Below are 23,397 nucleotides of genomic sequence, written 5' to 3' on the forward strand. Positions count from 1 at the left end.
TTGTGATATGCTTCTTCATTACCAGCACACCTCTTCTAAACGATTTACCATTGCTTTCTCCCTAAATTTCTTATTCTATTAGTAGAAGTTGCATTTCATTTTCAAGAGTAAACATACATAAAACAGGCATACTGGTACTTAACAGCACATTTTGTAAAGTAAATTCATTACATTCTGAATAGAACTATTCATACATACATCCTGATGTCGATCAGTAGCCTATTTGACAGTTGCCTAACTTTAGTTCATAATTCTATTTAGCCTAATATATTTAATAGGTTTATATTTAGTTTCACTTTTAATAGTACACAACCGTAGTGTGTGTGATTCTAATTAGGGGTAATTGTGAATTACAGGAACGCCACTTCTTATCTTTTTCAAAATCGCTGAAATAAACTATAAAACGAAAGTATTAAAAAAAATCGTGTTAGAAGATTGAATTTGTGTATTTTTGGTTCAGGGAGCATCCGCTTTTTGGTGCAAAGATAATTCGTTTGGCGTGTTTCTTAATTGAAATTATGAAATGGTGTTCCTGTGCTTCACATTTAATGAAATTTGTTAGGACATTGCAATTATTTACTTTTGCCATCACACAGACAGTATACTATTTACCTTTACCATTATACATACAGTACACTTTATCATCATCATCATCATCATCATCATCATCTTACCCATATCTGACAAAATTCACGACTTTTACACGAAAGTGTTGTAATATAGGCCTAACCAGGGCGCGAATTTTTATGACCTAAAAAAAACCGTAAAAATGACCCAAAGATGTTAGAAAATGACCTAAAATGGTGAAAAAATGACCTAAAAGTAAACAATCCTATACATAAGTAGTAAAACTTCTACCTTAAATTAACAGCTCTCTGGACTTTCTAGAATGGTATTCCTATATAAATGTATAAAATTTCCCACGCAAATACAAGTTTTCCCACAACCTACAGTATGAGCTACAATTAATAATTAATTAGGCTATAATTAAATGTTTAAGTACAATAAAAGAGAAAGATAAATGTATCACTCAACAGACCTCCTTTATATCTAGCATAGTGTATCCCAATGGCGGAGACTAAAATAGACGTTGGTGACTTCAGAGGAGCTGCAGTTGAATTCTTTTATTTGGAAGGCAGAGTGTACAACTCTAGCTTCATCTCCTATTGTATTTCTCTTTCTTCTTTTGACAACACTATCGAGAAAATCCTTTCAGATTCCGCATTTCAGTTGGAGTAGTGTCAGTACTAATTTTGCGAGTTTTCTTATATTGGGAATTTTTAGTTCGTCGTTGAAGTCTTTAGCTTAAATTACTAAAAAAAAATCGCCTTGAAATTTAAAAAAAGACCAGAAAATGCCCTCAAAATAAAAAAAAGACTTGAAAGATTAAAACAGCGAAAAATAACATAAAAACTACGGAATATGTATTAGGCTATATGACTTTCTTGTGTTAAATTCTATCATACCTGGTTTACATGTTTCGACCTGTTATTAGTCTTCTTCAGAACCGGTCATTGCTGGTCTTGGCGTCTCTTGTTTCGTTTCCTGTGGGGGTGTGTTTGTGTAGTGTAATGTACAATAGAATTTAACACAAGAAAGTCATATAATACATATTCCGAAGTGATACAGTGTTAAAAGTTGTGTAATCAAGATGTATATGTAAAAACTACATTTCTGTAACCAGCAGCTCGTATCCAAAATTTATTTATTTACGGGTGTTACAAAGGATGTAAAGAAAAAAAGATGACATGTCATCAAAATCCGCACCCTGAATATCACTATATTTCCATTGCTAAAGTAGGCTATGTTGTGTTACTGAATTGATAACTTTGATGAATTTTTTTTTACATTGATAGATCTCCTTTGTTTCAGGAATTACTTGCTCAACATAAAGTGGTGTTTATAAAATGGAGAGATAATTGTATGCTACAGATAATGCTTAGTTCAGGCATGCTTGTCAACATCTGTATTAATATCTTCACTGGTGATATACTCAAAATCGTATTTGATAAGTACTTGATAGGAAAACTCCTGTCAGAGTATGTAGCAGATGGTAAGCAGTGACTGTTTTCAGCATTATTTGCCATATTTCCATTACTGTACACCTGTAGTAGTTTACATAATTGAGGCTTTGGGTTCCTTTGCTGTTACTCAACTTTAATCTTCATACTGGATAAATGAATTGCTGATCTTTGTTGCCCCAGTATTGGAATTTGCTATCATCTCCCATTAGCATTATTAATATGTTATTTCAGATTTCCTATTTTCTGTTAGTTTATTAATTCTTGACTACACATTTACCTATACTTCCTAACATACATTCTTTATTTTTTTAATAATTTTCTACTTTTCTAGGTGTAGGGATTTATATGGTTGAGAGACTGAAATAGGTGAATGAATGCAAGGTATGTAGTAACAGCAATAGGATATATCAGTATTGCTTACTTGTCTTTTATATCAAGAATGATATTTGTAAGGTGGTGGAAATAACTTTCTTTTTTCTTTAATTTTCACTAACAATAGCTGGAATTTTGTACATCATTTTCAATTAGTCCAAGTTTTCGTGGAAAACTTGAAACTGTGTCCGAAATGCAGCTTTTGATAATGAACAGAATTGTTTTACACTACTTTTCATCAAATAACTTCCAAGTATATACTGTAGATGAAAGTATACACTGATTACAAGATCTTATCTCAGTATGAAGTAACATTTTACACCTGATGCTACACCAATCCCAGTGTCACACTTACTCCATTTGATCTTAGAAATAGATCTTCGTCTGTTTTTAAAAAAATGTCCAAATCCAATTAAACTCAAATTTGAATTAAAACATCAAAATGAAAGCAGAAACAAAATTGACTGTAGGTGATAATTACTTAATAGACGCAAAATAAAGAAGTCAGCCAGCTGACTTGGAGACAAAACATTACTAAAGGTATGGTCACACATCACTAACTTTTGCAGCGCAACTTTTTGTATTGCAGCTGCAAAAGTTGCGTGTCGTGTTCACACGTAAGCCAAAAGTAGCGCGCTGCACGCTACTTTTCATGCTACACAACCCGAGTGCTGCAAAAGTTGCAACTGGAGGTTGCGAGTCTGTTCACACACAAGGCGCTACTTTTGCAGCCGCAGTCATGCTGCAGGTTTCCATCTCCGTGTTGACATTTTGTGGTTATGTTCGCATTATTAAGAAACTCATGCGAAAGCTTCCTCATCTATTATTTGCTTTTCTGTCGTATCTAGTATTCAGAAATTGACATTATTTTTACTATAAAGCTTTTAAAAACGCCTATATACTTAAATGATAACCAACAGTATATTCACGTAATCAATGTTGGCAACCCTCCTGTTTGGAACTACGTTACGGAAAATTAAAAAAATGAATTATATTGTCAGCAATTATACTCAGACTGTGTTGTGTATTTAATAATTGTTACAAATAATTTATTTTTATTACATTTAGCATTAAAATATATCCAAACAATAAAAGTATCATTGGCACATTTGGGTGGTAATACTGGTTGCAACCGCAGCAAAAGTTTCAACAAAACCGATATCAAAAATGCTGCGGCTGCAACCCTGAGAACCCTGTTCACATGTCACTACTTTTAAGCTGCGTGCAGCATGGAAAAGTAGTGGGCAGCAGGTTCGGCAGCCGCTACTTTTCGGGTTGCACCGTTGTTCACACGTCGCAGTACAAGAGTTGCGCAGTTTTTTGTACTGCATCGCTGCAAAAGTAGCGACGTGTGACCGTACCTTTACTTAGAAAGGTTAGGAAAGATTGTGAAAGTATGAAGGAGAAAATATTATGTCACGTATTTAGAGGTAATAAGTAGAAGGGAATAAGTAAAATGCACATGCCAAGTGATGGAAGCCATAGAAATAGTTCATAGAAAATACATAATCCGCTTCACCTACACCTCTGCACACTCAGTATTTTTATTTTTGCATAAAATCCAGTTTTGGGCATTCATATATCGATATTCATAACTTGCAGAGATCATCTTTTGCTTTCATCACTTGCTTTCTTTTTATATCTACTAGACCAAGTCAGTGAACAGAATCAAAGAAGGATGTTTTTCCATTATTTAAACATAATCTTATTATCACCAACACTGAATTCAATAATGAAATTTGAATATGTGATAACATATTCAATAAAATATTCTTATTTCTGTTGTTGTTCAATTGAAACAATATGTATATTTCTTCTCTCCAGTTGTGTTCACAAAAACACATTTAATGTGTTCATACAATGACAATCAAGTCACGCTGATTTACTTCACCAAGCCAGCATTGAAGTACAACATGCCAGAAAAACTTAGCCGACTAGAACCGAAGTTACAAGTTCTAGAACTTGCTGGGCCATCTGGTCGTCGTCTGGAAAGGAAGCTGTCTTGTAATATTACGGGGGATATGGTAAGTTTTAAAGCTTTTGATAAATCCACTGCAGTATGTTAGTAAATAATGCAACATTAATTAATGCTGGTAAAATGTATTTCTTTGTGTTTTACAGGTTTTAATTTGGTGGCGTTGCACGAGAGATGAAGTATATCCTTGGAGTCCTTTGGTTAAAGATCAAGACAGAGCAAATGTCCATGTTTATGGAATAAATGGGTATGAAGACTATTGCAAGATATCTTTATATGATATCGATAGTATTTCAGTATCTTTTTAATAGAAGATTTCTACTCATAGTAGATAATAAAAATACATATGCATGTTAATACTGTTATAAAATTGCAATAGAAAATTGTGCTTTATGTTGTGTATTGATGCTTTTTTTTTAGACAAAAAAATTTGGTGCCACTGTAATTTTCATTAGCAATAGATTTTAAATCAGAATGTTTTCTTTAAAATCAGTGGTGGCTGGTGGTTTGAAAATATGGTGGTGCACAATGGATATCGAAGAGGAATTAAACATACTTTAAAGTTTAAAACCGTGTATACCTGAGGGGGTATACATATAAGGCTTATTTATATGCAATTAATAAATAAAATGACTAAATACAAGCATAACTATTTATACAGAAAGTCCAAAAGTGGAAGGAGTCGTGGGCGGAGCTCTCTATATTGCGATTTACCCTCATGAAAAACATTTGAGCAAAATGTCGTCATCAAAATGCTACCAAGTACCAAGTCCAACATTTTCGTTCATAAAATTCAAATGCAGCTTTCATAGGCTGTCGGGAGATAGCAGCACTTATTGTCAGAACGACAACTCTTACAACTTTAAAGCAAAATACAAGCTCCTTTATGTATTGTGCCATTTGTGTGCATGCAGATTGAGAAAGTAATATGCGAAATATGCGACTGTTCGTTGCACAAGCCGAATTAATACATTTTTCTTGCTTATTACTTCGGACAAATGTCTAGTTGAAACAGATACTTTCCCGGTGAATTTAGTTTCTTCTGCAGAGTCCATGTCCATGTCAGAGAGTGCGACAAACCGTTCTCAATGAGGAAAGCAGTAGACCACGCCTCTAACCCCCTGTCCCCGCTTAGCCGAACGTCTCTATAAACTACCTTTCATAGGTTTTCAACATCTTTGCAAACCAAGAGGCTCAGAGGCTCCTGCAGACGTACAAAACAAGACGCCAGCTGCAGATAGTCATGAATGAAAATTAAAAAAAAAAAATACATTTTTAATATAACAAAGCCGGGAGATTAGGAACATTACTGGGGGGTGTACAAACCTGCAACCCCCTTGAGAAGCCGCCACTGCTTAAAATCATTCTCATTCTATTACATTCTTCCTGATGTTACCTAAAACAATTGCCACCAACTATTAATAAAGAATTTTCATCGTTTCCCTATTAAACAACTTTTTATGCTATGCAATCCAATCCAAATCAGAGTTACTGTATTAAATAAATCTAATTCATATTGCTATTTGGAGCTTCTTCAGAATAAAACGAATAATGTAAATGTTAATAATCCATTTCCTGACTGGTGGATATGTCTGTATCTAACTCCCTACTGTAAATTATATCACACAGATGGCACTTCAAAAGCTGTTGACAATAACAATTGTCGCTTAAATTAATTCAAAGTAATTGAAAATAAATTAACTGTTATTCTTTATTTCCAGAATAAAGGCTGAGCTTTTATGCTACTACAGAACAGAGTTTGATCCAGTCTGTGTATCATTCAGTCAAGTACAATCGAATGTAATACATTCTGTTGAGCAGAAAGTGTCACGGAAGGTAAGATAACTATTTATCACCTCTAGCTTTCAATACTAGCTGTCAATGAGTTATTTATGAGAATCTTAAAATTATACAATTATAAATAAAGAAAAGAAAAAAAACTTTATTTCATTTCTTAGACTTCTCAGTCTTGAATACTTTTGCTCTTGGAATGTTTCTATGAAGAATTATAAAGTTAGCTGTTAGTTACTCCCAGCCAAGATGCAAATGAATAGCTCAAAGAGAGTATGAAGTACTGTACTGTATTAAAAAAAAACTGAAAGCTTTACAAAACAATGCCATTTTTAAGCTGCATTATAGCTGGTAGCAGGCTGCATACGATGCAATATAACTCACGATAAAAATGTATACCACATTGGATACGTGACCAAACAGGCATGTCACATGTGGAGGGAGGAAAGGAGAATCTCCACTACTGTGCAGCCTGTTTGCAGGCCATTACGTAACTTAAAAATGACTCTGTAGTATCAGTATTTTGTGCGTAAATATATACTTAATGATGATGATGATATACGGTAATACTCCAGAAGCAAAATCAAGTTCATGAAATATTTATAATTCTACGTTAGTTGACATCAATAAAAGTTTAACGTTAAATAGTCACACTGTAAAGTGAACCCGGGCTATGGTGATGGATAATAATGACATGTGACATGGTAAAATGAGTCCGAGGTCCTATGCCAAAAGTTACCCAGCAATTCTGCTTCATTTGGTTGAGGGAAAATCTGAAAAGAAAACCACAACCACGACATATGGCTAGCATCTCAACTTCGATTTTGATTTTAAATGGTTTGACATTAGGCTATAATAAATAATCAAGCATAATTTACAAAAATAAAACATAATTCTTAAAGTTTCATTTCAAACCACTTTATTTTAATAAAATATTGTAATACAAATGTACGCCTATTGATAATTAAAATTTAACAATGATGGTAGTGCTCTTCAATGAATATTTCAACACTGGAAATCAGCTACCAGCTACTTTTAAATTCAGTTTGCTTGATTCATATTCATATTTGTTTTATTCTGTTCTCTATATTTTTTTTCTTTCGGTTCTGTAATACATACTTTAATCAAGATGAAAAGGTACTTTCTGTTCATGATAAACTCTTTATACTTTGAATTATTTTCGTAGTACCCTGTTTAGAAATGTTGATGTAGTGAATTAGAGATGTAACAGTGTCATCAAAAAACTTTATCTTTGATTAGGTTTATGTAAAAGTCCGTTCATTTAATAAAAGAAAAATATTAAAACAACGCACAATTTGAAAATATGTAAATGTTTATTATAACAATAAATTTGTGTAAAATTATGAAAGTGATTTTTAAAAACGAAAAGCGTAATTGGCACTCACATAAAATATAAATCTGGTTGTTCTGCTTAGTAGTTTTATACTGGTTATTTAATGGTGCTGTATCAACTACTGGATTATTTAGCGCTGATGAAAGAGATGGTATTTGACGAGATGAGTAATGGTGTAGATGGTGTTAAGTGTTCATAAAAATTCAAGCTATGCTGTTGTCTCTGCTTACCTACTTGTATAATTCTGCAAAATAAATGTAAGATTTGCAACTTTACGCAGAAAGTAATGAATCGAGGTGAAAAAAGTAATGTATGTTTCCCAGTTATCAGTCTGATCTACCAAAATTAGATACATTGTATTTCCTTCATAATCATAGTATGGTTAATTAATAATTAGTAGTTAATACTCTCTCCCTATCGTTCGTTCTTCAATGTAATGTAAGAAGCTGATATTGACACTTCCTTAATTGAAATTTTTTTCTGGCTCTCTGTTAACATTCATGTAGCAAAGTACTCTTTACAACGAAGAGACTTCCTTTTAGTGTTAGCCTAGATCATATATGTAACAGATAACTCCTTGCTACGTTAAAATCAGCAGCACTTTGAAGAGAACAACCGCCAGGATCACCACCCGTCCGCCGTAAACAAACACGAGATGGCAGCACAATCGCTAATGCAATTCAAATGGGAATTACGACGTAACTCCTTATGTAACAACTAGATGGCAGCGTAGTAAACCTGACAAAAGTTGTTAACCTCAAAGCCTATAAGCCCAACATATCTGTTACATATATGATCAAGGGTGTTAGCATTTTATCCAATTTCATATTATTTGCAACACATAGCTTCACAAATTTATTAAATTTATTCTGAGTGTTTTTTTCTCGTAGAATGAGATGCTGCATATAGTAAGTAAGGTACTTTATTCAATGATTTTCTAACATAGTTGCGTAAATCATTTTGTTTCAGGGGGAAGTTACGGTGGAGAGTTGTACTTACGAGATCAGCAAGTCAAGGTTACAGCGCACATCAGTAACTTCAATACCTCTTCAGACACAAGTCTGCTGTCACGGCTTCAGTCCTGATGAAGAGAAATTGTTGCTTGGCTGCATTGATGGATCCTTGGTTCTATTCGATGAAGGAAGAGGGATCACACATTTGGTCAAAGCAGCCTTTGTAAGATTGTTTTGTTTAGAAAGAAACTTTATTTATATCAATATTTTAACTGGACTCCTACAGAACATAACATTTCAATTCAATAGCAATTGTACAAATGCAAATTTGTATTAAAACAGTTCACCCCAGCCTAATATAGTGAAAGATAAACATGACGCCTTTCTGTTTCTTCTGACTGTCACATTCTTTCAGCATCAGGTAGGAAGTAACTATTGTCGGGCTTCTCTTACACTTAATCCTCAGTCATAGATTTCTGTTGTAAAGTTGGTAAAGAGATACAAATTCGTACTATCATTGCTAATGAGAAAGCGTATATTTCTTAGTTTACACTGAGCTTTCGGCTTATACACTTGATATTTTATAAATGGTTGAAAAATCTGTGGATTAGTGCGTTTTTATCATTATCATTGTGAGCTGTCACATATAGACTACAGTGGACTATAGTGGACTTTATGTTGTTAGCAAACAGTTGGATACATTAAGATGTATGGATTGATTGATTGATTGATTGATTGATTGATCGATCGATCGATCGATTGATTGATTGATTGATTGATTGATTGATTGATTGCTGTCACAAATTGTGAGATTTTTTAACCAACATTGAAAACCCAAAATGGTATTGTGAAGATATTCTCAGGTTACACTCATTTCTCTTGCAATTCCACCAATTTGTTTATTATGTCTCTCACTGTATAAGCAACATCAATTAATATTTTTAAAATCTCCCTATTTATTCTCATTTCTTCATTATGTTGTAATTTTAACATTTTGTTGTGCTGATTAATTACTAGAGTCACAGATACTGAGCATTTGTTTGGACAAGCTTTTAACCCTTCTCCGGGCAACCAGGGTCCGTCGGGCCCTGGCACTACTATTTTTGTGAATAAAATTAAAACTATAATTTCTACCTACTTGAAATTTCATGACTTTGTTAATTTCTGTGTTTTTTATATTTAGGGAGGAGGAAAATATTGTAGTATTTTGCACAAATGTTCTAGAACACTTTTACTTCTTTAAAGCCTTAACCGGGCATGCAGGGTCTATTGGACCATAGTATATTTTATTGGTTTTTCTCACTTCGTAACGAGGTTTCACCCTTTCAAACCATTCAGTGATAATGTGACGGAAATGGAATGTTGGCAAAATTATTTCCGAAGCTCAACAACAATAACATTTTTAAAAATTATGCATTATAATAAATATAAATAAGTCAGTGTGAAGTTATGCTAGCCATAATACGGTGTAGTTTATAATAGAATGGGTGACTGAATCTCTCACCTTTACTTTATTTTTATATGGGAGTAATTATTATGGAAAAGCCGAAGAAAGTCAAAGAAACAAAGGTACGGTCTTTAGATGTTACAATATATTTGAATGCATCTTAGTTATGCTGTTATACTGAAGAGTTGTGATTAGGTCAAATATTCTGACAGACTCAGCGTAAGTACTTGTGTGAAGAATCCATTTAGGATTTGCTTAGAGAACCTGACCTAACAAAAGACGATTCTAGCTACGGGCCAGACGATAACGCCGATAATAGCAAATCTGATCATCAGAGTGAAGCATCAGAAGTTAGTAATCATCATTTAGAGCCACAATATGACCCTGAAACCCCTGATGATGAGGATCTATATATCAATGAGAAAAGCAGTTATCATCAATGTGATCCATAAGAGGTTAGTGTCGACAGTCTAGAACTAGGATATGGGGAAAACATTCGTTCAAACTGCTAATTTCTTTGGTGAAGATGGCACCACGTGGAACTCTCAGCCTTTTCCGATAGGCTGACCTAGGGCTCACAATATTATCAAAGGGTCAATAAATAAAGTCACTCTTTCACCTGGGAAAGCTATTGATGCCTTCAATTTTTATACCGATTCAGTTATAAGTGACATAGATATATAATCAAGAGGCTGAGCGGCTGTATTTAGAAAGAAATGTTGCACACCCATGGAAGTGTTGTAACGACACTGAATTGCGGCCATTTTTCGGTCTACTAGTAACTGCAGGACACCTCAAAGCAAATTACACTAATTATGACATTCCGCGGAGCAGCTTGTATGGTGTTCCAGTATTTAGAGTGACCATGGGTCTCAAGAGTTTCAAATCTTTGCTAGCGTTTACTAGCTTTGATGACAAAACAAGAAGATCCATTTGCCGTGAGAAGGATAAGTTTTCTCTGGTTATAGATGTCTGGGAAAATGTGAATTCGAATTTAAAAAAAATATTAGGCCTATATTCCTTGTACTGATATAATGGTTGATGAGCAACTTATTCCATTCCGTGGTAGATGTCCTTTCTGTGTGTAATAAGCACAGTGAAATGACCCGTGTGTGTAATAACTGTAAGAATGATGATGAGTGATGACGTGTGGGAGTGTGAGAGTGATGACGTGTGAGTGTGAGAGTGATGACTTGTAGTGTGTGAGAGGGAAGTCGTGTGAGTTCGAGAGTGATGATTTGTGAATGTGTGAGAGTAATAACGTGTGAGAGTGATGACGTGTGAGTGTGTTGATGTGAGAGTATGGGTGATAACGTGTGAGCGTGTGAGAGTGATGACGTGTGAGAGTGATGACGTGTATGTGTGTGTGAGAGTAATTACGTGTGGGAGTGTGTGTGTGTGCTAGAAATGAGAAAATCTAAAATTTGTGTAAATGTATGTGAGTTTTACAACGAAAGTAAAAAAAAAATTGTAGATCATACAAAAAACATGTTTCTTTTATCGCATGAAAAAACTATTAAAATTATATCATTTATATATATTATCATGGATACTTTGGTCACTATAATAATATCATTATTAAAGAAGATTAATATTGTATACAATAAAATGATTTTCTTCTGTCAATGTATTAAAATGGCATGTGGGTCCGACGGACCCTCCTTGCCCATCTACGTTACAAAAGTAGGTTGCCCGGAGAAGGGTTAAATAACAGATGAGTATTTAAGTGGTCTTTACTTGATTCATGTCTACTCATTGATCTAGATAAGTTTTTTTATGTCCTCATATCCTTCAAAAGGCCATACACGTTTAGTTGTGCTTAATAGTATATTAGTCATTAAGCACAGTGCTTCCACACAACCATTTATGATTACTGTACTGTACCACGAACACTGACATGATCTACTTTCACCTTTATCCTTTTGAATCAACGATAGTTTTGGTGTAGGTCGTTAAGATCTTAAAATTTCACTCTTACCACACTCTGTTTTTGTTGGAAAGGAAATCTCCAGCAAACTAGAGATTAAATCTGTACTATCTGTTTCACTAGAACTCGGACCAAGTGGATCTTTTCATTCAGTCAAATATTTTACAAAGCACGATAAATCTAGCACAATTTTATGTCTTTACCACATTGAAATTAACAATGAAGCCACTATTAATAAATGTCGCGCGAAAAAGCTTACCTATGCTCACCACTTCTGCTCTGTAACTATTCCACGCTCTCCGTTGAGCCTAGTGTGATCTTCAATGTTAACCATGGCAACCATGACATTAACATACAACCTAGTGGCCAGTCCTTATCTGACATCACCTCACATTCATTAGGATCTGAAGCATATGCTCTCTCATTTTACACACAAAATGTGGAAATATTATCTGTGCGGGAGAAACCCAAATACAAGGTGGAGCAAAAGTCACTTTCCCCAATATTCGTTCCTAGGTTCCATACTTGTACACATATACGGATGTCATAGCTTAAATAAACGAATAGCTGGTGTAATAAGTGGTGGGTTGACAACCATGGTCGTGCGTCAACTGTTTTTCCGATATCACGTCTTGAAAACAGGCCTCGTTTTGTCGAAATGCAGTTAATGCAGCAACAGGATGGAGCACCACCTCATTTTGGTGTAGGAGTGAGGGACTTCATGAACCAACAATTCCATGAATGGATTGGTCATCGTGGCACAACAGAATGGCTACCCAGATCATGCAATCTGACGCCATGTGATTTTTTTGCTGTGGAGTATCCTGAAAAATGATGTTTTTGCTCAGAAACCGCAGGATCTGCATCAGTTGCAACAGATGCTCGAACAGTCATTTGTGAAAATGATGAAAATCGCGAGTTATGTTTTGCCATCTGTAAATCAGTGTCTAAACATTGTGAATTGTCTATCGAGAAACGGGGCCTCTATTTTGAACGAAATCTGTAAAGGAATGTGTAGTCAAATGTAAATTGAATGTAATTAAATGTAAGGAAGTGTTTGAGAAAAGCGACTTTTGTTCCATCTTGTATAAGACAATATGAAATTTTACCATAAATGCCGGATAGATTAAGATTACTTCAGTTGATTCACAGCAAAATCTTAATATTTCAGTAAGGGAAGAGGAGGCCAGACCTCCCCTTAAAAACTGGCCCTGTTGCCACTTCATTATTATCATCCAATGAAGAAGTATCCACTCTTGCCAGCCGTCACTGTAACATTTTCTGGCATAATTAGGGTCTTCAATGAACAGCCATTTAAGCTCGAAAGAGATTAAGATATAAAGAGTGGAATACCATGGGAAGAAAGTGGCATTCTAATAACTAAATGTACATTTTCAGATTTCAACAATGGTCTCATGGCATCCAGATGGAGCATTGGTGGTCGTAGCTAATGAGAGAAGCCAGTTTCAGTGTTACGATATAGCCTTGGCGTGTATTAAGAATCAGTTAATAAGTGAAGATGTTACACCTTCCAATCTGCTAGATTTAGCTTCATACTTCAAAAACCAACCAACACTTGTCCAAATGAAGTGGAGCAAGAAACCAGATGTATCTCAGTATTCAGAAAATTATGTACAAGCAGATGGACTTCTACTCTTACAGTTTGAGAGGTAAGGTTATAACCATGGTCACACAAATATGTTCAATATCTTACCATGGAACTAACGGGCCCGGGTTCAAATCCTGGTTGGGACAAGTTACCTGGTTGAGGTTTTTTTTTTGTGTTTTCCCTCAACCCATTAAGAACAAATGCTGGATAACTTTCGGTGCTGGATTGTGGACTCATCTCACTAGCATTATCACCTTCATCTCACTCAGACGCTAGATAACCATAGCAGTTGATAAACAAAATCATCGTCATCATCACGTGGCGTCTAAGGCATCCTGCCTAGGACTCACATTACGGAATGCGCACTGGTTCGAATCCTCATGGGGGAAGAAATTTTCTCATGAAATTTCGACCAGTATATGGGACCAGTGCCCACCTAACATCGTGATATACTTGGGGAGCTACAATAGGTAGTGAAATCCGGTTGCGAAAGCCAGCTATAACAGCTGGGGGGATCATCGTGCTAACCACACGATACCTCCATTCTGGTTGGATGATCGTCCACCTCTGCTTCGGTATGTGGGCGTGAGGCCAGCAGCCAGCTGGTCAGTCTTGGCCCTTCACAGGCTGTAGCATCACGAGTTATTATTATTATTATTATTATTATTATTATTATTATTATTATTATTATTATTATTATTATTGTTGTTGTTGTTATTATCGTCATCAACTGAAGGTTTATGTCAATTTTTTTTAACCAAACCTAGACATTTACGTGAATAGGATTTCTATCTCATGTGATCTGCATGATGAAAGACCACTGCTAAAAATAATACAGGACATACACAAGACAGTCATAACCAAACTACACAACAATTCAACCTACGCAGAACACATCACAAACTTTAATCACAACTACAGCAATATAGACACTGACATGAAAATACTACTCATCCAGCCAAGAAACCAGAAACTTGGCACTCTAGAACAATATGAAATTTACAGACATATAAAAACACATCCCCAGCACATCCTGAACACTCAACTCAATTTCAAAACACACACCCTTTTTGACACAATCATGAACACACCCCACCACAACAGGAAACCAGAAGATACCGCCGGACCTTCACTAGGCTTTGGACAATGAAGGATAACACTTCGAAACTAGTCGGCCAGGTAATTTCCTAAAAAGTTAACACAGTAAAAAAGTTGCAAGTTAATCAGTGATCATTTTAATTGTTGTATAATATAAGTACTGGTATGTAATGAAAAAGATAGTGTCACTTAGACACATGCATTCTGCCACATTGGCTGTAATTGAGAGTGAAGAAGAGCTATATAAATTGTTAAAATAAAAATAATAAAAATAAATCCAAGGTGCAACAGCACATGATGGCTGACTACTCAGCCTCAACATCCACATGCCTCACCTCTGCAGTGAACAATCATCCAACCAGAATGGAGGTATCATATGGTTAGCACAATGATCCCCCCAGCCTTTACATAATTGTTGCTGATATAAAATACTTCACTTCGTAATGTAGTAAATTTTAAAGAAGTTGCTACGATTGTTATTAATTCAAGTTTTAATGTCACCACTAGGGGTCCTCTAGCTGTGCTACGACTGGTGGGTGGAGGGGGCTTGAGAGGTGATGCCCACGGAGCAGGACTCTCTCCAGATGTACTGGTGTCACAGTACCTCTCTGTCAATCAAGTGGACCGTGCTATTAATTTATTGCTCAGTCTCAATTGGGATTCCTACGGCTTCATCTGCCTGTCTTGTCTTCACCGAATTGCTAATCATTTATTCCGACAGCCACTCACTCCAGAAAGAGAAGGTGAGAAACTTGCTTTCGCTTTATTTAAAATATGTAACATACATCTACCAGTATGAAGAGTCATTTGTTAATTTTTTCTGTGATTTTTTTAAGGTTTTTATATGCATAACTCTTCCCAAAAAAAGAAAGAGATAATCAAGGATCTTTTCCATAATAATACAAAATAATAACGTAAAAACTATTTTAAGGTGTGAAGTTGTATTTTTCTCTTTCACAAAATACATTATATATACATTAAATATGTACCAAACCTATATGCACATAGACTTATTCCAATTCAGAAATAACTAGGTAAACTAAAAGAACTCCAAAAGGAAATAACATTTCAATGGATACCTAGTCATTGTGGTATACCTGGAAACGAGAAAGTCGATAATATTGCAAAACAGACAACATATTCCCAACCAAGACTTCTTCAAGTGATATCTCTATCCAGTGCTTTTGCTTCAGTAAAGTCTCATTTTACAAACCTATGGATCAACAATTGGTTCTCTTCTGACAAAGGAAAAGTTTTACAGTCTGTACAAAAGAAACCAAATGACCTGGAAATGTACAAAAACTTGGCCAGACATGTTCAAACATTTTTAACAAGAGCCAGAACAGGTCACATTCTCACTCAATTGTACCTACACAGATTTCACATTTCTGATAATCCTACTTGTCTGTGGTGTAATAATCATGATGAAGATCTGGACCACATTCTTCTATACTGTTCATCCATAAACCACAAAAGAAGTAAATTAAAATCATCAGTACCAGTTGCAGCCCTGCAGTATATATTGACTACACCCCAACTCTGGCTACTAAAGGCTGTGTGATGTATCTTGTCTCACTGTGAAAGGAGAGAGAAAGGAGATATGTCTTACTTCGTCTGTGTTGTTATGGCGATGGGGGAGTGGAGCGGTGCCGTCCATCCATCCAGTGGCGGAAGGGACTAGTTGATACATTCTGTAGCACAAAATAAAATAACAAAATATCTCTCTTCGTACTGTGTAGTTCCGTCACTGAACTTGTCTTTCAAGAAACTGAGTTCCGGCAGCCTGTACAATAACAAGATTTTGAAAGGAATCCTGAAAATTCACAACCCTCCTATAATCTCCATCCTTATTTTAAGGGACTTTGGTTTTATTGCTACTGAGACAAGATAAACCTTACCAGGTATAGCAACAGGCATCTATAATGAACACCGATAAAAATACCCCTCATTTCTAGTGAAAAACAACTGAATAGACTACAGTGGACTATAGTGGACTTTATTTTGTCAGCAAACAGCTGGATACATTAAGAAGATTGATTGAAAATACATTATTAGTTACTAATTGCTGCAAGTAACGCCATAATTCATTCATGTGCTTAATTCTTCAAACACTTGAAAGTAGGCTTTTTTTTGTAAATTTTATGGTACTAATTTGATATACTGTAAGTTTAATGATGGCAGGAATGCGAACTAATGATTTTAGTGTTCTTGTGAAGTAGGTAAACAGTGTACAGTTGGTTCTTTGCTTACTGTGTCTAACAGATTATAATAATGCAAATCAAGATTTCAGGTATAACTCCCTGTAAAGTTGATTTGAACAATTTCGAGGGAAAAATTGTTCCGGAGCCGGTTATCGAACCCGGGACCTTTGGTTTAACGTACCAACGCTCTACCACTGAGCTACTCGGGAACTCTAACCGACACCGATCACTGACGTTAAACCAAAGGTTCCGGGTTCGATACCCGGCTCCGGAACAATTTTTCCCTCGAAATTGTTCAGATTATAATAATGTTTTGATTGTGGTCTTCAGTGTGTTGCATCTTGACTCTGAATGTATAAATAAGTAAGTACAGTAGTTCGTAATTATGTCTAGCTGACAAGAGCTTTAGTTCAGTGTGCAGTGTGTTGTAACCTATATTCTATGCCATGCAAAGATTTTGTCTTTGTGCCTCCGTTAAAAAATAGAGCCATTTATTATTATTTCTGTACATTGACGGCATATCTTGTTAACCCATCATTTTAAGTACTGCTGTCGCACCACATATTAGTTGTAAGCATTCTCTATAAAATATGAATAATGCTTTTGTGCAGCAGAATAATGTTAAATGTCACTTGCAACTAATAATATTATTGTGGAGTGGTAAAATACAAATGTACAAGTAGTTTTTGTGGAACATAATTTTTCTGATTAATGGCAGTTACAAGTGAATTTACATATAAAATAGTACTACGTACTACTTTTGTAGTACAGTATAGGCCCCAAGATTTAGTATTCTTAACAGATATACAATTTGTCGTGTAATATATTAACATAGACAAGAATTTATATGATTTTGTACATCAATCATTTATTGATTTATTGCTTACACAAGAGAACTGCTTAATATTTTGGCATTCACTGTATCTCAAGCCAAGGATACTTCGATTATTTACTTTTTCAGTAAATATCATTGAAGCTATTAGTATGTGTAGAGAATTCAATCTTATTTAAGACTATCTTGTTTTAAACAAGAATAAGACGAAAGGATATATCATATTTTTAATAGCATAATAGTCAATTACTATGTTAACAAAATTGGCTCACAAATAAACATGACTAAATTGAAAGCTAAAAAGAGGCCTAATGCATTTGTTTAAGAGTAAGTTGGACTACATCTCTCTAATAGTACTGTATGTATTTTATTACACCTCTTAGTTCAACTGCAAACAGCATTGGGGAGTTTTCACGTTCCACTAAGACCCATCTGCCATGCAACTGAGGTTGAATTTGGAGATCAAGTAAGGAATTTGACTCGCCGTTTCTTCCATCATCTGTTAAGGTAAAGTTTAAATTACAGAATCTTATTACTTATATGTCCATAAAAAAGAATTCTTTATGATCTAAATTTTTATGAAATAATTTCATATTGCTTAATTGGTCAAAGAAACGAAAAGCCTATATGGGGCCTTTTTTCTCTCCCAGGTATCGTCTATTTGAAAAGGCATTTCGACTTGCAATTGACCTGAATGATCACGATCTCTTCATGGATATATATTATTATGCCAGATCAATGAAGGAAGATGCAATGGCAGAGGCAGCTCGAGTTAAAGCAGAACAGATCATGAATAGATGTAGCAGTAGAAGCAGTTCTGGAACAGGTAACGTACACTGTACTGTGGTGCATTGAAAGGATGCTGTCAGACCACTTCTGATAAAGTCTGCAAGTATAGTAGTAGTAATCTAATGCCCAAATGCTTGAATATATTCCATTTGCTTTTGCTGCCCAATAATGTTAAAATTAAATTGAACTTATGTGTTGTTCATTTTGCACCACCCAAAGATTAAGGAATTCTACAGATGTGAACAACTTTGCCTTAGATTTATTAGAGTAAAGTAGAAAACAAGAAAGACGATGAAAAGATTCCCAAGACCTCGAGAGCTCTAATATCATCAGGGTCACAAGAAAACAAGAGTTTAGCCTAGAGAGACTAGATACGAAAGTTACACATCCATCGCTTATGCATGGTTTATTACTTACTTACTTACTGGCTTTTAAGGAACCCGGAGGTTCATTGCCGCCCTCACATAAGCCCGCCATTGGTCTCTATCCTGAGCAAGATTAATCCAGTCTCTATCATCACATCCCACCTCCCTCAAATCCATTTTAATATTATCTTCCCATCTATGTCTCGGCCTCCCCAAAGGTCTTTTTCCCTCCGGCCTCCCAACTAACACTCTATATGCATTTCTGGATTCACCCATACGTGCTACATGCCCTGCCATCTCAAACATCTGGATTTAATGTTCCTAATTATGTCAAGTGAAGAATACAATGCGTGCAATTCTGTGTTGTGTAACTTTCTCCATTCTCCTGTAACTTCATCCCTCTTAGTCCCAAATATTTTCCTAAGCATCTTATTCTCAAACACCCTTAACCTGTGTTCCTCTCTCAAAGTGAGAGTCCAAGTTTCATAACCATAAAGAACAACTGGTAATATAAGTGTTTTATAAATTTCAACTTTCAGATTTTTTGACAGCAGACTGGATGATAAAAGCTTCTCAACCGAATAATAACACGCATTTCCCATATTTATTCTGTGTTTAATTTCCTCCCGAGTATCATTTATATTTGTTACTGTTGCTCCCAGGTATTTGAATTTTTCCACCTCTTCGAAGGATAAATTTCCAATTTTTATATTTCCATGTCATACAATATTCTGGTCACGAGACATAATCATATACTTAGTCTTTTCGGGATTTACTTCCAAACCTATCTCTTTACTTGCTTCAAGTAAAATTCCCGTATTTTCCCTATTCGTTTGTAGATTTTCTCCTAACATATTCACGTCATCCGCATATATATGCATGGTTTATTAGTAATGTTTTCTGCATAAGACTCGTATAAAATTATACATGGTTTATTAGACCGTTAGTTCGAAACCTAGTGTTGACATGTAAACTAGCCTTTAGACTATGAGAGAAAAGTGATATATTGTGACAATTTTTTTTTTTTTCAGACTCACCTCGTTGCTCACATTCATCATGTTCTGGTTGTTCTGGGAGTGACGACAGTGAAAGTCGAGGAACTTCTAGTGATGCAGAAGCAGAAATACCTCCACAACCACCACCTCCCTTACCTGTTAAATCTTCAGCTGTTCAAGCACATAACAACAGCCCAGCAAGACAGCCTGGAGAGAAGCAGAAAGTGAAGTTCTCCGACACAGTCACACATATTTTGGTACCTGTACGTGCCTTCTTAGCTATATCCTAATTAAATTAAGCCAGTAGCTCAACAAAATGGATTTGTGCACTAGTACATAGAGTTTTCTAGCATAGTACTGTACTGGGTGTTCAGTTCAAAATGTGTCTTGGCTCGCTGTATGCCGTCATGTGGCCAGCTGATGAGCCTAGAGAATTCAATCTTCCTACACTTCCGCAGCTCAGGTGTATAATCTAAGAGGCAGAGAAGTTGGCTAGCAAGTACGGCGTTCATTCTGAAGAGTACGTGCCGATACGTACGGTAACGCCGGTAGTGGCAGGAATGTGAACTGTTTGGAAATATGTACTGTCGGGATATGGGGAGAGGGTTAAGACAATTACTTACGTATTTGTTGACATTAACTTCGATGGTCAACATGGACACGGAGCATTCGATTTGTGTTGTGTAATGTTATCGTACGCAACCGATGATAACAAATACCCTGCGTACGACTTGCTGGCGCAAAACACAGTTCGAAAGAGGTTATGGTAGCACACAGACCGTACAGACCGCCATCTGTTGCTACGACGTTCAAGTTATACCGTACACGTTCTCAAGTTCAGATTGAAGAACGCCTTAAATAATAGGCAACTTCTCTAACATTTAAGCTGAAACTCGCTTCAAATCGGTGACCCAACAACAGTGACGTCATGACACACTTTGAAATGAACACCCAGTAGTTGTAAAAGTCATGGCTCATTTTCATTCCATTGTCCGTCTCTGAAGCAATATAATTATAATCGAGAGAAAGACTTACAATGTATAAAATATAAATAACAAAATGTCGTCAAGTACATTAAATCTTTCCTAAATATGACTGTATAGCAAAGTGAAAATAATTATTAAAGTAGCAATAGTAATAATGATAATAATAACGACGACAACAGTTTCTTAAATCATTAGTTGTTATTGAGTCTGTATTCTTATATAATTATATTTATATATCAATTTCACATACGAGCTTTCGTTTCAAAACTTCCCATTCTGAATAACTATTTCAATTAAATTAAATTTAAAGAAAAACACGTCAGTTTAGATATTGAGAGGGAAGTGTGAACTCGGTGTTAATTACATTTTACACAATCTCAAGGGAAGAAAATGAAACTCTCTGCATCATAATCCCGATTTACCACGAAAATCGTCTGTAGTTGCATTTAGATTGCCAACAGGCCATGATTGTTTGGCCAAACACCTGCATAGAATTGGAATATATCAGTCCCCTATCTACCCATTGTGCAACTCAAACCAAGAAATGGATTCGGAACACCTCAAAATCTGTGCTTAAGTGGCTGACAATGATAATATCTTTGAAAAAATTGAAGTGCAAGAGATCAAATGACTTTGTTGTCAAACGCCTGGCATTAGAAAACAACAACAACATTTTAGGTTTCACCCCCCCCCCCACCTCCTTTGAAATTTCAAACAGCACCCAGTTATCTTGTAGTGTTGGTGCTAGACAATCGTCTGTTGCATTTGTTATTGAGAGATTGAGTTTCTAAGTACTGTCATGCTTATTTACAAATAATATCAGACATTTATGAATTTCCATTGCAATATTAAAATGCACAGTTATAATAAAAACACTAAAACAAAACCCTAAGGCTAACACTACCTACTGATTGTACATGTTTCACAGAAGTACTAATATTGAAGGTCCTTAAGAACTAGTAAAAAAAGACTAGTGTCCTCAGGCTACAGAAAAATTACCTGTCACAGTTAACGACTAAAGCCAATGATAGACAAATTGCCAACCTTACAAAGTAGTGTACAAAACTCTCCTCTATTTTCCTGGTCCTACTGGTACCTTCGCCCTACTTTTCCTCCTCAGTTTTATTATTATTATTATTATTATTATAAGATACGGACGGCCGGGTAGCTCAGTTGGTAGAGCAGCTGGCTACGGACTGGAAGGTCCGGGGTTCGATCCCAGGTGGTGACAGGATTTTTTCTCGTTGCCAAACTTTCAGAATGGCCCCGAGGTTCACTCAGCCTCCTATAAAATTGAGTACTGGGTCTTTCCTGGGGGTAAAAGGCAGTCAGAGCGTGATGCCAACCACACCACCTCATTCTAGTGCCGAGGTCATGGAAAGCATGGGGCTCTACCTCCGTGCCCCCCAAGTGCCTTCAAGGCATGTTACAGGAATACCTTTTTTTATTATTATTATTATTATTATTATTATTATAAGATAATGATTTTATTTAAATTTACAATTTTCATTAAATATAATATTGCACTGTTTAAATCGTAATATAATTAACTATTTTATTTTCGAATGACGTACGAAATGTAATTAAAGTGAAAAGATACATTTGCAGAAAGTCTGTAGACTTCGTTATTACTATTAACATAATTAGTAGTATGAATTGGAAATGTTTGGATGTTGCATAGGATCTCCCACCACCACTGCCTGAAGAGGAAGACTTTGCATCTCAAAATGGTCCCTGCAGCAGCAGTAGTACTAGTACTGTTATTGCCATCCAACCGGAGAGGGAAAGATCAAGACATAATTTTTTTGTGCCTGATCCAAATCAAGAATTGGTGGATAGCCTTCCATTGTGCCTTGGGAACAAAGATTACTTGAAGGACTTTGCTACATTACCAGGTATCCAACATAATTCAACAGTCCAGGTGTTACCGGTAAATTACATGCAGGAACCACTGTAAACAAGAGGTCAGGAAACAAAATTGATTAAAATTAATGGAGTAATGTAGGCTTGTGTGTCTGAATATACAAAGAAGCAACCATATAACGAAATTTGTAAGTTACGTCATTTTGTAATATTTGTTTACAGATGTCTCCGAGGAAGAAGACAATGGAAATGGTACAATCAAGATTGTACACTTTGGAGTTGTGTAACTACTACAGCAGCTGTAAATATGGACGCCATAATCTTGCCGCTTTGTGCAAGTCATACTTCATCTGTATATATACTCATGGATATACACCTAAGTGCCAAATATCTTCCAATAAATTAGTGTAGATGCACAGTATATAGATATAGATAAATGCTTCAGAAGAAAATATGATGTATGAACATACATTGCGAAACAGAGTAAAATATCAAAGATAAATATGATACAGTAAAATATTACATATATTTTGGTAAAACGTAATATGGCGAACGCCAATAGAGAAAGTTATTCCCACCCGCGCCGCTTGGCATCTCGCTCGCATGCTCTCTCTCTCTCTCTCTACTATCTGTCACGCTTCGATGGATCACTGCCTCGTCTCGCACGTATTTCGTAACACGTACTAACAAAATGCACGTATTTCATAACATGTACTAACAAAATGCATGTATTTCATAACATGTACTAACAAAATTGGGGCATTAGACAACAGCATAAAACCAATTAAACAACACTCACCTGTTAACTTCGCACTG

General features: G+C 35.6%; 1 protein-coding gene across 3 annotated transcripts in view; it reads left to right on the plus strand.

Moving 5' to 3' along the window:
- frtz (WD repeat-containing and planar cell polarity effector protein fritz) overlaps positions 1-23,017 on the plus strand; it is a 24,276-nt gene extending 1,259 nt beyond the window's left edge. The window contains exons 1-13 of one of the 3 annotated variants that reach the window (XM_069830603.1): positions 1,959-2,053; positions 2,356-2,405; positions 4,221-4,420; positions 4,518-4,618; positions 6,093-6,207; positions 8,486-8,692; positions 13,242-13,513; positions 15,058-15,293; positions 17,967-18,090; positions 18,234-18,409; positions 19,769-19,995; positions 22,400-22,613; positions 22,804-23,017. In XM_069830603.1, the coding sequence (XP_069686704.1) occupies positions 2,399-2,405; positions 4,221-4,420; positions 4,518-4,618; positions 6,093-6,207; positions 8,486-8,692; positions 13,242-13,513; positions 15,058-15,293; positions 17,967-18,090; positions 18,234-18,409; positions 19,769-19,995; positions 22,400-22,613; positions 22,804-22,868 (1,944 nt within the window). In that variant the 5' untranslated portion in view covers positions 1,959-2,053; positions 2,356-2,398 and the 3' untranslated portion in view covers positions 22,869-23,017. Of the gene's footprint in view, positions 1-1,872; positions 2,054-2,355; positions 2,406-4,220; positions 4,421-4,517; positions 4,619-6,092; positions 6,208-8,485; positions 8,693-13,241; positions 13,514-15,057; positions 15,294-17,966; positions 18,091-18,233; positions 18,410-19,768; positions 19,996-22,399; positions 22,683-22,803 lie in introns of those variants that run through there. The other 2 variants (XM_069830601.1, XM_069830602.1) reach the window with 2 other exon arrangements.
- Positions 23,018-23,397: the final 380 nt, after the last annotated feature.

The sequence above is a fragment of the Periplaneta americana genome, chromosome 7 (assembly GCF_040183065.1).
Source record: "Periplaneta americana isolate PAMFEO1 chromosome 7, P.americana_PAMFEO1_priV1, whole genome shotgun sequence".
NCBI lineage: Eukaryota > Metazoa > Arthropoda > Insecta > Blattodea > Blattidae > Periplaneta > Periplaneta americana.